At 35.8% G+C, this 14,050-nt stretch overlaps 1 protein-coding gene across 1 annotated transcript in view; it reads left to right on the top strand.

Moving 5' to 3' along the window:
- The window catches only part of LOC140246099 (protein artemis-like), a 65,556-nt gene that overhangs the window by 21,930 nt on the left and 29,576 nt on the right, over positions 1 to 14,050 (top strand). Inside the window, exons 8-13 of the mRNA XM_072325549.1 lie at positions 1,497 to 1,599; positions 2,442 to 2,549; positions 3,909 to 4,000; positions 5,332 to 5,386; positions 11,761 to 11,849; positions 12,862 to 12,986. Of these exons, the coding sequence (XP_072181650.1) occupies positions 1,497 to 1,599; positions 2,442 to 2,549; positions 3,909 to 4,000; positions 5,332 to 5,386; positions 11,761 to 11,849; positions 12,862 to 12,986 (572 nt within the window). The remainder of the gene's footprint in view (positions 1 to 1,496; positions 1,600 to 2,441; positions 2,550 to 3,908; positions 4,001 to 5,331; positions 5,387 to 11,760; positions 11,850 to 12,861; positions 12,987 to 14,050) is intronic.

Here is a 14,050-nt window from a genome sequence, read left to right as displayed (position 1 = left end):
GATATTGACATATGTTAAGGGTAGCAATTATTTCCCCTGCTTTCTGAAAGCGGTTGGTCCACTGCTCTTTCGTAATTCCAGAAAAGTGAATTTTTGTTGAATATCCTTTATATTTTCTTTGTATTGTTGTCCACTCATACGTCATATCCTCTAGTAGTCTCCTCATCCAGCGGTTCCAACACCAAAACTTTAAAAATTCATAACTTTTGCATCGATTGTCCGATTTTTCTCAAACTTTCACTGATGTGTTCTACTAATGTTGCTGCTTTCACTCAATCCATATTGCTCTTTGGGTTTACCTTCCCTTTAACAAAATGTGTAAATATCAACAAAATGTTTTTGATACTTAAGAATATGCCAACTGCTTTCATTTCAGTCATTCATGCATTTACATCTATCAGTGTACACAATGATAAAGCATTGAACTGTGTGAAAGAACTCTTATTTGTTCATTGGGAAGGAAGAAGTAAGGAAAAAAAAGCTGCCGGACAAAGTGGCAGAATTAGAATAGAATGTTTCTGATTTTATTGTACATGCCCTAATTTCTATTTTCTTCTTTAGTCACAGAAAAAGATTGTGAAAAATACAACTGAATAACAGTGTGTAGTCTGACAGTCATACAAGCAGAAAAAGCCAAATGACCCATCATCACTTCTGGTTCACTTCTTGGTAGACATACAGGTATTGTACAGGAAAAATGAAACAACTACCACTTTACACATAACCCACACAAAATGAAAATGTGTTTTATTTAACTAGAAATCAATCTGAAAATGCACAAGAAAAGTAGCTGCAGAAGGGTATTTCCAAGATAAAATTGTACATTTCAGGAATGTTGCTTTATTTTTGTTTCTAATGTGAATTTTACCTCAAGGCAAAATGATCTTAGGAAACACTGATGATAGACAACTTTACCCAAAAAATGCCTCGAACAAGGACAAACAAGCAAAACATTACAACTTGATATGCCAAAATGAAAATTTTAGGGTGAACATATGTACTGGCATGTTGTTGCTGGGATATCAAGATCTTGCATCTCAAATTTAGGTGAAAATCACATTCTTTTTTTTTGTAAATCAATTACCAGAAAACTAGTCAAGTGATGTCCTGTCCAATTTCTAGCTGTCTGACCTCCAAAATGAAGCCACCCTGGAATGTCAAAGATAGGCTATCCCATAGTGCTTTGACTGCCATGTTTGTTTGTTTGTTGTTGTTTTTTTCACCTGAATATATTACATCTTTGAGGTACAAGGTCTTATTGCCCAACAGGGATATGAAGGTCAAATAATAGATGATCACTGTGAATTTGTTGTTTTCGAAATGAATGGCTTTACATTGACCAGAAAAGATAATAACATCTCTTAAACTTCTGTTGAACACTGTATTTTAATACCATTTTGTGACTTCATAGTAATGAATGTGTATGTTACAAGGAGTGACACAACTGTGAGGGTTACTTTCCTTGAAGCCATTTACTTGTTTTTCCCATACAAAAGGCAAATCACACGTAGCCCTGGTCACATGGTGAAGCTTGCTTGCAAGGCAAAGTATGGCTATGAATTCTTGTTTGTGGAGATGAGCAAGACTTTCCATCAGAAGGTATTTTTATAATTAACTCCGTCTTTTTCTAGAAAGGGACTGCAATTTGTTGTTGTTGTTTTTTTTTTGCAATGAATGGTCAAGACTTTGATTACGATTGATATCATCTGCAATCAAGTGGAAGTCTTTCCTACAACCACCTGTGACAGGTTCTGTGGTAGATAACCATGTATCAACAAAATGAAAAGCTTAGAAATAAATTAAATTCTTATTTTTATAACTTTGTGAGTTATTAGTAATATTTATATTATTTGATATTATTATGATTATAATTATTATTATTATTGTTGTTGTTATTGTTGTTGTCGTCAGCGTTGTCAGCGTCATTGTCGTTGTTGTTGTTTATTCGCCATTTGCAAAACCATAAAAGTGATGACAGATAAACAAAACAAGCAAAATGCAAGAAAACAAAATGTCAGGATTTCCCTGGTGAGCTTCCCTAAGGAGCCGGGTTGGAAAAAAGCAATCAAAATCACTATGACCCTTGGGTCTCTCCAACCAACTTAAGGAAACACATCAGGGAGTAGTTGCCTAGTGTGATACTGTGTACTCTATACCTTTGATTTGAAAGGAAAATGTAACAGTAGGTGAAGAGACCATGTACAAATTATAAAAATGTCAACAAGGGATTTTAAACAGGAAAGTAGAAAGCTCATTTTAGCTATTACTTATGAAGAAGTTTGCTTTCTATATAAGCTATAAAGGAACAAGCCTCTTTATTAACTGACTGGCACTTTGATACAATTCAACATTTGCCGATAAAGTTATACATGTATGTTCTGCTGGTTTCTAAACATTTTGAACATGGGTGTTTTTTGTTTGTTTACTTTGTTTATCTGCAGGTCCATGTTTCAGAAGGTGTAATGAAGCAGTATGAGCGTGTCCCTGAGCTGGCTAGACACCTTACCACAGATGGCAGTTCAACTCAGATTCATGCATGCCGATACAGTGTACACATTCCCTACTCAAACTCTTTTTCTCTGTCTTGAGTGTTAGTTACTCTCAAGATGTAGTAGTTGTCCTTGAAGGCTTCAGAAAAACAAAAGTTGCAACAGCACTGAAACAGCACAGGCTATCATCAGTGCAATAAAGTGGGAAGTAGACACACATAAAGGATGGGCAAGGCAAAATTTATTCTTACTTGTGCTTTGTATCTGGCATGAGGTATGCCATATGTAAGGGTGTGATTGCGTTTAAATAAATGAAATCATACATAGTACTGCTTCCATTTCTAACTGTCCCGTTTTAAGATGTGTCGATCACGGGCGACCAATGTCTGATGACCCTCAGTGTATCACCTAACTGGTCTGAAAGTGACAAGTTTCATATTTGTTCTAATTTTCTTTTTAATATCACAATAGCTTTCATATGGTATTGTCACACTTGAGTATAGCCAACTTTTTTCCTTTAATGCTATGACTGAGTGCATGAACTTGTTAAGAATGAAAACTGTCCAACAGAGCAACTTCTTTTCACAGAAGTAGAAAAAAAAAAGATATATCGAGAAGTATTTTAAAAAAATGGTACAGTAGCACAATAGATTTGGAGGCACAATTACAGATAGTAAAATTGAGAAAGGATAAGGGTGTTGTGCAGGAATGTATTGTCACACTGAATACTGAAGAAGAATAAGGGCTTGTGGCATAAATTGACAGTTCTGTCTTTTATCAAAGAAAAAGGGTGAGATGGAGAAGCAAACTCAGTGGACAAAGTCTCTTTATAAATCATTAGAGCATTTTGTGCCCTTGGTCATGACCAGAGTTTGATCAGTAGGGGGTTTTATATCATTTCCAAAATAAATCACAACATCCAGTTACATCTATTGGAAAAATGTACCTTTGCATCTTATATTATGCTGTTGTAAAAACATTGAATGGGCAAATGCATCGTTTATCATGTGTTGAGTAACAGTGAGTAATGCATTCAGTACAAAAGTTATCATATGAAAATATACAGCAATATAGCCATGCATTGATTTACTTCAAGAATTTTGGTGGAAGAACCATATAGGTGCATGGCTCAGTTTAACTGGATGCACACAGAGACAAGCAAATATGCAAATGATCATGGATACTCTGGAAGTAAAAACACTTGTACTGTGCAAACAGCCAATCAGATTGCTAGAGATTCCTAGACCCATTTCAGACTATGATATGATAAATTGTTTAGGCTATCAGTGATTTAAGGACAAGATTAATGAATTGTAGACAATTGAGTATATTTCTGATGAACACTGATTGATATCGCTTCCTTTCTTTGAGTATTTTGCTGATGAACACTGGTTGATATCGCTTCCTTTCTTTGTACAGTCCTGTTCTCTAGAGTCTGCATCAGATGTGATGCTAGTCCAACCAAGCACCATGTGGTTTACAAGCAATGCCAGACCTGATGATGTGGTCAGGTAAGGTACTCTCTGTCATCTTTAATTCATTTTTTTAAGTTACTCAGAGGGAATCACCTCAATGTGTTCATCATTATGCTTCTTTTTGTTTTGTTTTGCTATGTTTAGGCCACAGGCAGACAACATCCTTCAATAATCGTGGTTTTGGATGAAATGTCACTAATTTCAGATTTTCTTCATGGTTCTGGTGTAAATTAATCACAAGCATTGTGTTTGTGTATATCATGTGATAAAAGGGTCATTAAATAGTTTGTACATATTCTGGAGATAAAGGGCCGAACTGAGTTTAGCTTTTCCAGATCTAATATGTAGTAGAGGCAAGTCATGTTATAGTTAGATCTCCGTGGAGTGAAGAATGAAAGTTGCTCATGAAAGTAGCAGTCCGTGGTGTTCTAATTTTGCCCCTATGGGGGAATGTGTTGATGGGGGAGCAAATCAGATTATCAACCCAAAAACAACACAAAATGATTTGTTAACTGCAATTGCAATAATGATGATGATGATGATGAATTTTGTATTTCCCAAAAAATATTATGATTTTGGACAGTAATTCAGAAAGAGATCCACAAACTCAACCCATTATTACTTATTATCATCTTTGGACTGATTATGTGTAGTGCAGTTGTACAGGTGCTGGACTGCACGTGCATGTACTGCATATGCTACCACCATGACTATAACTGCAGGGCATTAGCATTACACTTCTTGGTTCCATAATCAGAGAGAGGATGAGTGTAGTTAGATTATGGGATTTCTTTCATGTGTTTGTATTTATTCATTGTGGTGTTAAGATCACTAATACAACAAAATCTCACAGCGATTTTATTTTTTACTGTTACTCTTCATCAGTTAGATTGTATGTTCGATTGATATCATGAACCCCAAGTGAAAAAGGAGGAATTAGCCTGGGATTTGAACCTGTGTCACCTATAGCTTACTTGGACAGTGGCATAAATTTCCTTTATTTTTTTATCAAAATCTTATGTATAAAGCACTAAAGATTACTTTCACTTATTTTTTTTTTCCAAACCCTTGGTAAAGATCTAAAAAATTGATAAACACAACCAATAAAGATCTCAATTTCATACCTACGTTAAAAACAAAACCAAAAAAAAAAAAAAAAAAAACCCTACATCATGAACAGCCATTGATATCAAAGACTTATGCTGTTTAAAACCAAGGAGGATTTGAATATCATGACAAAAATTGACTTAATTTGATAGTGTCTATTCAATTACATGTACATTGAAAAAACAAACAAAAAAAACACGAAAAAAATGTAATGGCTGTGGGTTGGTAATGGCCTTTCAATGAACTTGTCATCTCTGCAGAAAAGTGGGAAACAGATACAGACTGTGCTTTTCTTTTCATTCGTCTTACAGTGAGGTAAGTAATACAAGGTTTGTCAGCCCTCACTAGTTTTAGAGGTATTTACCAGTTCCTTTATCAGTGGAGATGATGACAATAAAAGACACACTTTGCAAATTTCTCCTTTCTTTTTTCAAAGGAGAAAGCATCTCCATGGTTCAGGTATCTTCATTGCTTCTCATTAAAAAAATAAATAAAAAATGGGCTGCTCACATAATGCCTCTGTTACACTGTGTATATATTGCTGCATATTGCTACACTTTGCAGGGTGTATCAGTATTGCAGTCGCACCCAGCAATGCGCAGTGAAAATTGAAGGTAGTAGGCACACTACTGGGTATTTAGATCGTAGGAAGCTGCATGTATGCCACTTGTCCAGAGACTGCAAATAGTTACCTGTTGTTACCTATTACCTTGCTGTAGCTTGCTGCTGTTCATTGCAATACATTTCAATATGCAATTTGCATTTGTTGTTCATCTTCATTTGTTTGCTGCTCATTAACCACTCACACCAGTTAGGCTCATTGTGTCTCACTGTAAGTTCCCTGTCTTTAGCTCACCTGTTTCATGCCAGTTGATTTGCAGCTTTACTGTATGAGGTGAAATTTTTGTGGTGGTTTTATTTTCGCGAATGTTGTGAATCGCCTTTCAACTGCAAAAATAACAACACATGAAAACAACAATGTATGAATAACTCAGTTCAGTTAGACCCTCACAACTGCGAAATTAACAATGCGCGAAAATGTCCTTCAAGTACATTGTAGCATTTCGCGAAAATAACTGTACGCGAAAATTTCAGCTCGTACAGTACCTGCTCACCTGGGCTAAGGCAGTGTATAAATATGAGTCAATTTGCATGACTGGGGAAGAGCATTTAATAGCTTCTGACAAGTCTACAAAAAAAGAAGCTTTAGATGATTAAGTGAATAAATGAATAAATAATAGATCAATAAATGAATGAATAAATGAATGAATGAATACATACATACATACATACATACTAAAAAATCTAAATAAATAAATAATAATTATATGTACATACGGCCTTGACATGGCAAAACAATGTATCTATGTCCAACCTCATTTCCAGTAAATCAAGTTTGAAGTTCTGCAAACCTACAGCTATTTTTCTGTTTTCGCACAAAACTTCATATGTTACCCTAGAAAGACCAACATTATCAGTAATACAGTGTCAATATGTGCGCGCTTCTGCAGTTGCACAGCGCGCAGTCTATCACTGGGTAAACATGGATTTTGCGAAACAATGTATCGCATGTAGATATATTGTTTTGCCAAGTCCATGCCCTTTGTGTGTTGAGAAGGGACAAGCATATCACTGCTTACTTTGTTTTACCAGCAAAATTTGAACAATTTCCAAAGGGAGGGAGGGGGGGGGGGGTCATATCTCAGTTACGGAATGGGTTCCGATTTCAAGGTTTGGTCAAGAGTTATATTATGTATGCTAAAATAAGCTGAAATATGAGACTAAGTTAAATTTCATGAATTTTCGACATACATAATTTTACCATTTCAAGGCTGCATAGTACATCCCTACATACATGCATACAAACATACATAAATAAATGTGATGACAACTGTTCCTGTGAAGAAAAACTTGCAGTCAAAGCTGTCCCTCTGTAATACCCTGTTTTAAGTAGGCATGATTTTTTTTCCCCTGGCAGGAGTGAAAGCTTTAAATTTTGGGTTTGACAAAATTTACTCACAATTACATGAACTGCCTACATGTATGTCACTATAAGTATAACACTGGTCCTATGGAATGTTTTTTGAATGGGGAGCTGTGGGCGGGATGAGGGTAGGTTCTTGGTTGGGTCAAGGGGCAACTTAATGAATATGAGACTTGAAACCAGAATTACACAGTAGTTAGGTTGTCTAGTGTTAAATTTATTTTTTCTGACATTGTAGGTTATTGTACTGGTAATATCCCTATCAAATATAAGAGTGCAAAGTTTGTCACATACAGAGATATAGCAATATATAAAGAGAAACGGAGCAATCTCTAAAAAGCCAAAAATTATATGCGCCTTGATCTAAGAGTAGTCGCCTGGTGTTATCGACTGTATTCGATTGCGTACAATGCAGTTCGATAATTTTTTGTACACTCAGTGTACTACGATACTAGTGCTCTCAAAACATGCAAACACATGCAAATCTTCACGTACGCAGCTAGGTTGATGCTGTCGCACTGCGCCGCCAGGCCACCAGGCAGCCAGCCGTGACAGCATCTACTCATGCAGATGCATGGCTCGAGAGAGAGTCAGCATGTGAGAGGCCGGTGGGTGCGGCATGCATGCAGTATACCGGCCCAGCGTCTGTGCAAGACACCCGTAGCTGTAGTCCTGTAGTCTAGTAACTGTGCACTCTCAAAATGAAATTGCAAGGCACTCCAACAATGGACTACACTATTGATACGAACCAGCTGGGACCATTTGGCCCACCTTTGAAGAGTGGTCTGAGTTGTCCCATGGGCCGAGCTAGCCGGACCCAGGGGAACTTACCAATACTCGTATCGTGTATGGCATAGTACTGGCATTCCATGCATCATGTAGATCAACACTTTTATGTGCAATTTTGAATCTTGAATCCTTATGAAATTCAAGAAGGTTCATTCATATGAAAATGTCTGGTTTTACAATTACTGGTGGTTTTACAATTTTGCCTTCTCTGTGTAGGCAGGCCCTGTACGAATATGATGCTCATGAGTTTTGCTGTATGTCTAGTCATGACAAGGCATACACATGCACACTTGAATTGAATGTTATATTTCTCATAATTGTATAGATAAATGTGATTACATTGGAATGTACAGTTCTGTAGATAGTATTATAATGTGGGGGGCCTCCTGATTTTGTTAATACATGAAAATGTGTATACTTAGTTGTTGTGGAGATTGGCCAAGAACAGTCCAAGGCATACATCTGCAAAATAACTAGAAAAATTGTGCGTGGATTTGAATTAAGCTTGCAGGATAAATTGAGAATGACACAAGGAACCGATGATGAAATTTTGGTAATGATCCGAAAATTTGTATGGGTTTCATGAAGGATTTTTGATATTTTGGCAGTTAAGGTCAATAAACTTGGAGTTCGAGGGGCACATTTATTAGGTTTTTCATATGTGCACTAAGGTTCGTGCTCTAGTTTTTGCGAGGGCGAGGTGCGCCCGCGCAGCTGAGGGTTTATGATGTAACAAAAAGCTTCTGTATTGAGAATTCAAGCAATTTTCAGCATGCATACTCATTATGTATGGGTGGAAATCACTGATCTCTATGGAAGAACAAGATCAGTGGTGGAAATTAGCTGCTTGGCAGAGGTCTGAACTCTCAGAGTGCTTCTCTACTTATTAGAAGAAATGCATTGAAAATAAAAAATGTTTGTTAGTAATGATAGGCTATAATATCTTGAGGAGTGGGAGTAAAGACTTATTTTAGTTGCATCCCTGACAAAAATATCTTTCAGAAAAAAAGTTCAACTATAGAAAAGTAACAGGTTCCAGAGAGTTTCTTTTTATAAGTACTCATATGTTTTCCTTCATATTTAGGATTTGGTTTTGTACTTTGTAGGTAGCCCTCATACTGTTTTTTTTTTTTTGTGTGTGTGTGTGTGTGTGTGTCATTGTTATTTCTATTGTGCCTCTTAAAATATTAATTGCACTGACTCATTGTTTGCACAAAGAAAAGGGGAATCACTTCTATTTTCTGTGCTTACCATTGATTACAGGAATGACATGGTGACGTATTTCCTGTTAGTGATATTATTTCCATGTGCCACAATCTCTTTTTTAAAATGAATTTCTTTATTATGTTTTGTCTTTTTTCCCCTTTTTTTGTCCTTTTTTTTGTTCAAGGATATAATTTGTGGTTTTGTAATATATTGGATATATAACACTCATTCAGGTAAATAGTCAACTTAAGTGGAACTCCAATGTTGGGATTGTCCCAATAGATATTTTCATGAGTAATATCTGCTAAACTTACACTCAGACTGAAAGTACATTGTAGAACTTTGTTTTGTTTCCAATGGATTTTTTATTCAGTCTATGTGAGCATGTGCACACTTGAATTGAATGTTATATTTCTCATAATTGTAAAGATAAATGTGATTACATTGGATTATACAGTTCTGTAGATAGTATTATAATGTGGGTGGCCTCCTGATTTTGTTAATACATGAAAATGTATATACTTTATAGTTGTTGTGGATATTGGAAAAGAACAGTCCAAGGCAGCTACAATTTAATACAACTACAATGTAATACGATAAATAGTTCACATCGAAATGATGTCATTTATTATAAAAAATGGCAGGAGCATGAACATTGTGTACTGTGCTGGTCAATTCATATTTACTATGAACAGTGTGTAGATCTGATGACAGTTGCAATGCTGCACTAACACGCTTGATTCCATGTTACAAGCACTCACCAAAACACTCAAAATCTGATTAAAAAGGATGACAGTGGAATATTACATCCACACTTCCTTTACATGCCCATATGTTTGCTGTCAAATACATTAAGGTATTCATGTATGTACATGACTTCACGTATCCTTTCTGCATGGAAACAAAAAACAAACCAACAAACAAACCATGAAATGAGATGCTGTTCCAGAAAGTGCAGTGAACTTTTATTTCTTTGAGATCTCTCTTTTCTTTCTGTGTTTTGAAAACCTCAATCTCAGAATTAATGGGTCATGAATCCAAAGCTTTGCAAAGTGGGAAATGAGATCATGTTTTCATTCTCATTCGTTTGTGACCTATAATGGTGTGTATGGGAGCAACCCTCAAGCCCAACAAAATTAGTGCCAGTTTGTTTAGTTTTCAAGAATGATCATTAATCCACCTTGAAGTATCTCATCCTTTGTCCTGTAATTATGGTATCATTGGGTAGATGAAAAAGCCTAGGAGATTTCATTGAAATAGAGGAGTCATTTATTATTTTTTTTTTTTTTTACTCGATCATCCGTGATTATATGCACAATATATGTGAGAAATAACAGATTTATGCTAAAGCACGTCTGTTGGACATTGCTGTGAATAACATACGTATGTGGATTTTGTCCATGGATTGTATACACTTCCCTTTGAGTTTAATCAATTGATTAGACAATACATGAAAAACACTGTGCTATCACATACTAAAACACAAATGTTAAAGGTCCAGTTTACCTTTGGGAGCAGTGATTTCAAAAATTTTCAAGATATCATATTTGATGCATATGTGCAGGTCTGTTGTATCATAAAACATCCTACCATATGAAATATTTGCAATAAAACCTAAAATATAAGGAGATATCAGGGTTTTTCTCAATAAACCGTAACTGTATACGGTTTAGTCTGGAAAATTTTTTATTATAACTCTTGTTCACATTTTGTGTATTTAACAACACTTAACATCGATTATACGGATTCAAATTTTGACAGTGGTTGTTTCTATCCCTAACTCACATTTTAGAACTATTTTATAGCACTAATACTTTCATCTGCAAATGGTAAATTATGCCTTTAATGCAGATGTGTGCATACTTTTAATCAGTATGTGTGTGTGTCATGTTCTAATCACTGATCATTGCTGCATTAAGTCAGAGTAGCCGTAGCCAGTCATAACACAACCAGACATCACCACAGCCATGTGGACTTCATTGATTGCAGAATTTGTGTCAGAGAAAGCATGATATTGTTGGTCTTACATCAAAAGGTCTTTAACACAATAGACTTTGTACACTATTAGTGCCCTTTTTACATAACAGGGGAAGTTCTTTAAGGCCCTTTATGGATAAGGCTGACGCTATGCAGGCGGCAGAGAAAAGCATGTGAGAGTACATCAGGGGCAAATCCAGGAATTCCGTATAGAGGGGGCACCTTTTTCAAAATCAAAGGAGGGTGCATGCACCCCTTCCCCATTTTTTTTAATTTTCTTTTGTTTAAAGGAAAATGGGGGGGGGGGGGGGGGCTTGCGCCCGGTACGCTCCCCCTGGATCTGCTCCTGTACATTCCAGTTGTTACTGATATGCAATGACTTAATCTTAGGTCATTTTTAATTTCCAAAGTTCTATATGAGCGTGCAGGGGCACCAAAATTGAGATTTATAGAAACATAGCCACCGCAACTCATGCAGTGATATTCTCTCATACAGCTGTATTTGAAGTGAAAGGGAGACTGTGCTTTTCCTTCTGCTCTTCCAATATCCAACTCTGTAAATTTAACTCAGGCACAGTTATTGTAAGTGAATGCATTTGGGAAAAGACATGACTCTTCGGGGTGTTTTATTGTTTGTTTGTTTGTTTGTTTGTTTGTTTTGCTGTGAGGAAGATATTATTTTGCTCATGCTTCTTTGACTCATACAGAGTGTTCTGTTTATATTTCCTTCCAGGTTAGGGATTTCTTAGGCTACATCAGACCAAAGTATGTTTATCCTAATGTTGTCCCATACTGTTCAAGTGAAGAAGAGGTTGTTGAAAGGTAAGGCATTATCAGTACATTGAATTAAAAAACACACACACACAAACTTAGTTGGTGTTGTAGTCTCTTGTCTCTTACATATCATGTGTTATGCAGGCTGAAGACCTGAACATAACCCATTTTATGTCTCATCATTACTCTTAATAATAAACAATACATTTTGATGAACACAATGATGATAATATCAACACTTGTGATTCACTATCTTGAATGGCAGATAGAACATACATTGTATCTATGAAGAAAGATATGATAAAAGAAATAAGTAAAACATCTCCCAAAATGCTTAACTAGAGTCATGACTTTTGATAATAAAACAGTGCCAGAAACTTATAATTTACTCACAAAATTTACTCGCAAATCCAGGAGGGAACACTGCTTGATTGTCAATTACATTGTAAAATGCATGCTACATGTGACAGGAATGGAATTGTGAGAAACACTTTCATCATAATGTGGCTTTTGGCAATTTATCAATCAGTTTAGTTTAGGGCGGCTTTGTGTGTTTGAGCAGAATATACGAAGTTGACACACACTGTCTACTGAGTCGGGCGTGCGAACATGGCACATAAAGAGTTAAACATGATTCAATATTGAATTTTCATATCAACATTGTCTGCATCATTCCTTTATCAGATACCTCTTGTTTATGCTGCTCTACAAGTACATTGTATGATGTTTTTTGTTTTCTTGGTTGAAATGTAATGAGAAGTATGTCGCCTGTAACCTTTGAAATGGTACTAGGGTTGGCATGGTATGCTTCTCCTCTTTTCATGAGTTGGTCAGGATTGAGGTAAGAGTTCATGTGATTTCTCTGAAAGATTATACATGTGTAGTAGAGGTGTTGTCCAAATCAAACATTTCAATTTTCAGGTCATCATGGTAGTCAAACTAATTTGAATTAATGTTTATTTTTGTGTAGATTATTGTCTCTTTGTAAGTTGGTATTTTGCAGTTAATTTCATTGATAGTCAAACTGCCACAAAGAATAGTTTCTCTGTTATGTTTCCAGATTGCAGGATCTCTTGAGAGACAATGTGACTGATAATGGAGTGAATAAACTTGACAAGCAAGCCAACTTCAAATCTCTGGGCAGTTTGAAAAACATCCAGAGAATCAACAGAAAAAGGCAACATAGTAAGTTTTATTTGTATATGTATGTATGTGTGTGTGTGTGTGTGTGTGTGTGTGTGTGTGTGTGTGTGTGTGTGTGTGCATGTTAACTTTCATTATAAGCATGCAGTACTTTTATTACAGCAAGCTGGGGAGGATGTCCAGTCTTGTTTTTAACATTTTTTTTTTCTTTATTACCTCCGCCAAGGGAGGATGTTATGTTTTCATTGCCGTTTGTTTGTTTGTCCATATGTAAAATAACTCAAAAAGTTGTGCACAGATTTGAATTAAGCTTGCAGGATAGATTGAGAATGAAACAAGGAACCGATGATTACATTTTCGTAATGATCCGATGATTGCATTTTCGTAATGATCCGAAAATTTTTATTGGTTTCATGAAGGATTTTTGATATTTTGGTAGTTAAAGTCAATAAACTTAGGAGTTCGAGGGGCGCATTTTTTAGGTTTGTTTATGATGTAACAAAAAGCTTCTGTATTGAGAATTCAAGCGATTTTCAGCATGCATACTCATTATGTATGGGTGGAAATCACTGATGTCTATGGAAGAACAAGATCAGTGGTGGAAATTAGCTGCTTGGCAGACCATGGATATAATAGTTCAACATCTTCTCTTGTTCAATGGAAATGCTATTAGTGTATATCGCATAGCTACACATGCAGGCTAAAGACGAAACCTATTCCATGGGATGCATTATGATAGCTCCTTGGGTTTCCATCTGGGGTCACATCTGAATGTTCATTATTGAAAAGGTTCATTAATCTGAGAGTGAAATAAGGTATGTAATTAAAAAGGTATGCTAATCTAAAGATATGTAAAGAATTGTGTTATTCCAGAGGTTCATTAATCCAAAAATGAGGTAAGGTTTGTAATTCCAGAGGATTGTTATTACTCACCATCTTTACAATTTTGGGTGAACAAACCTTTATTTCATTTTCAGACGTTAGCCAAACATCTAAAAAATGAACGTTATTTCATTTTCTGAATTATGAGCCTTCAGATTTAATAACCAACTTTCGGAGCACTGCCACAAATGTTCAGATTAATGAACCCTTTTTCATTTTCAGAT

The sequence above is a fragment of the Diadema setosum genome, chromosome 2 (genome assembly GCF_964275005.1).
Source record: "Diadema setosum chromosome 2, eeDiaSeto1, whole genome shotgun sequence".
Classification (NCBI taxonomy): domain Eukaryota; kingdom Metazoa; phylum Echinodermata; class Echinoidea; order Diadematoida; family Diadematidae; genus Diadema; species Diadema setosum.
The sequence above is the reverse complement of the archived record's forward strand: the minus strand, read 5'-3'. Positions and strand labels throughout refer to the sequence as shown.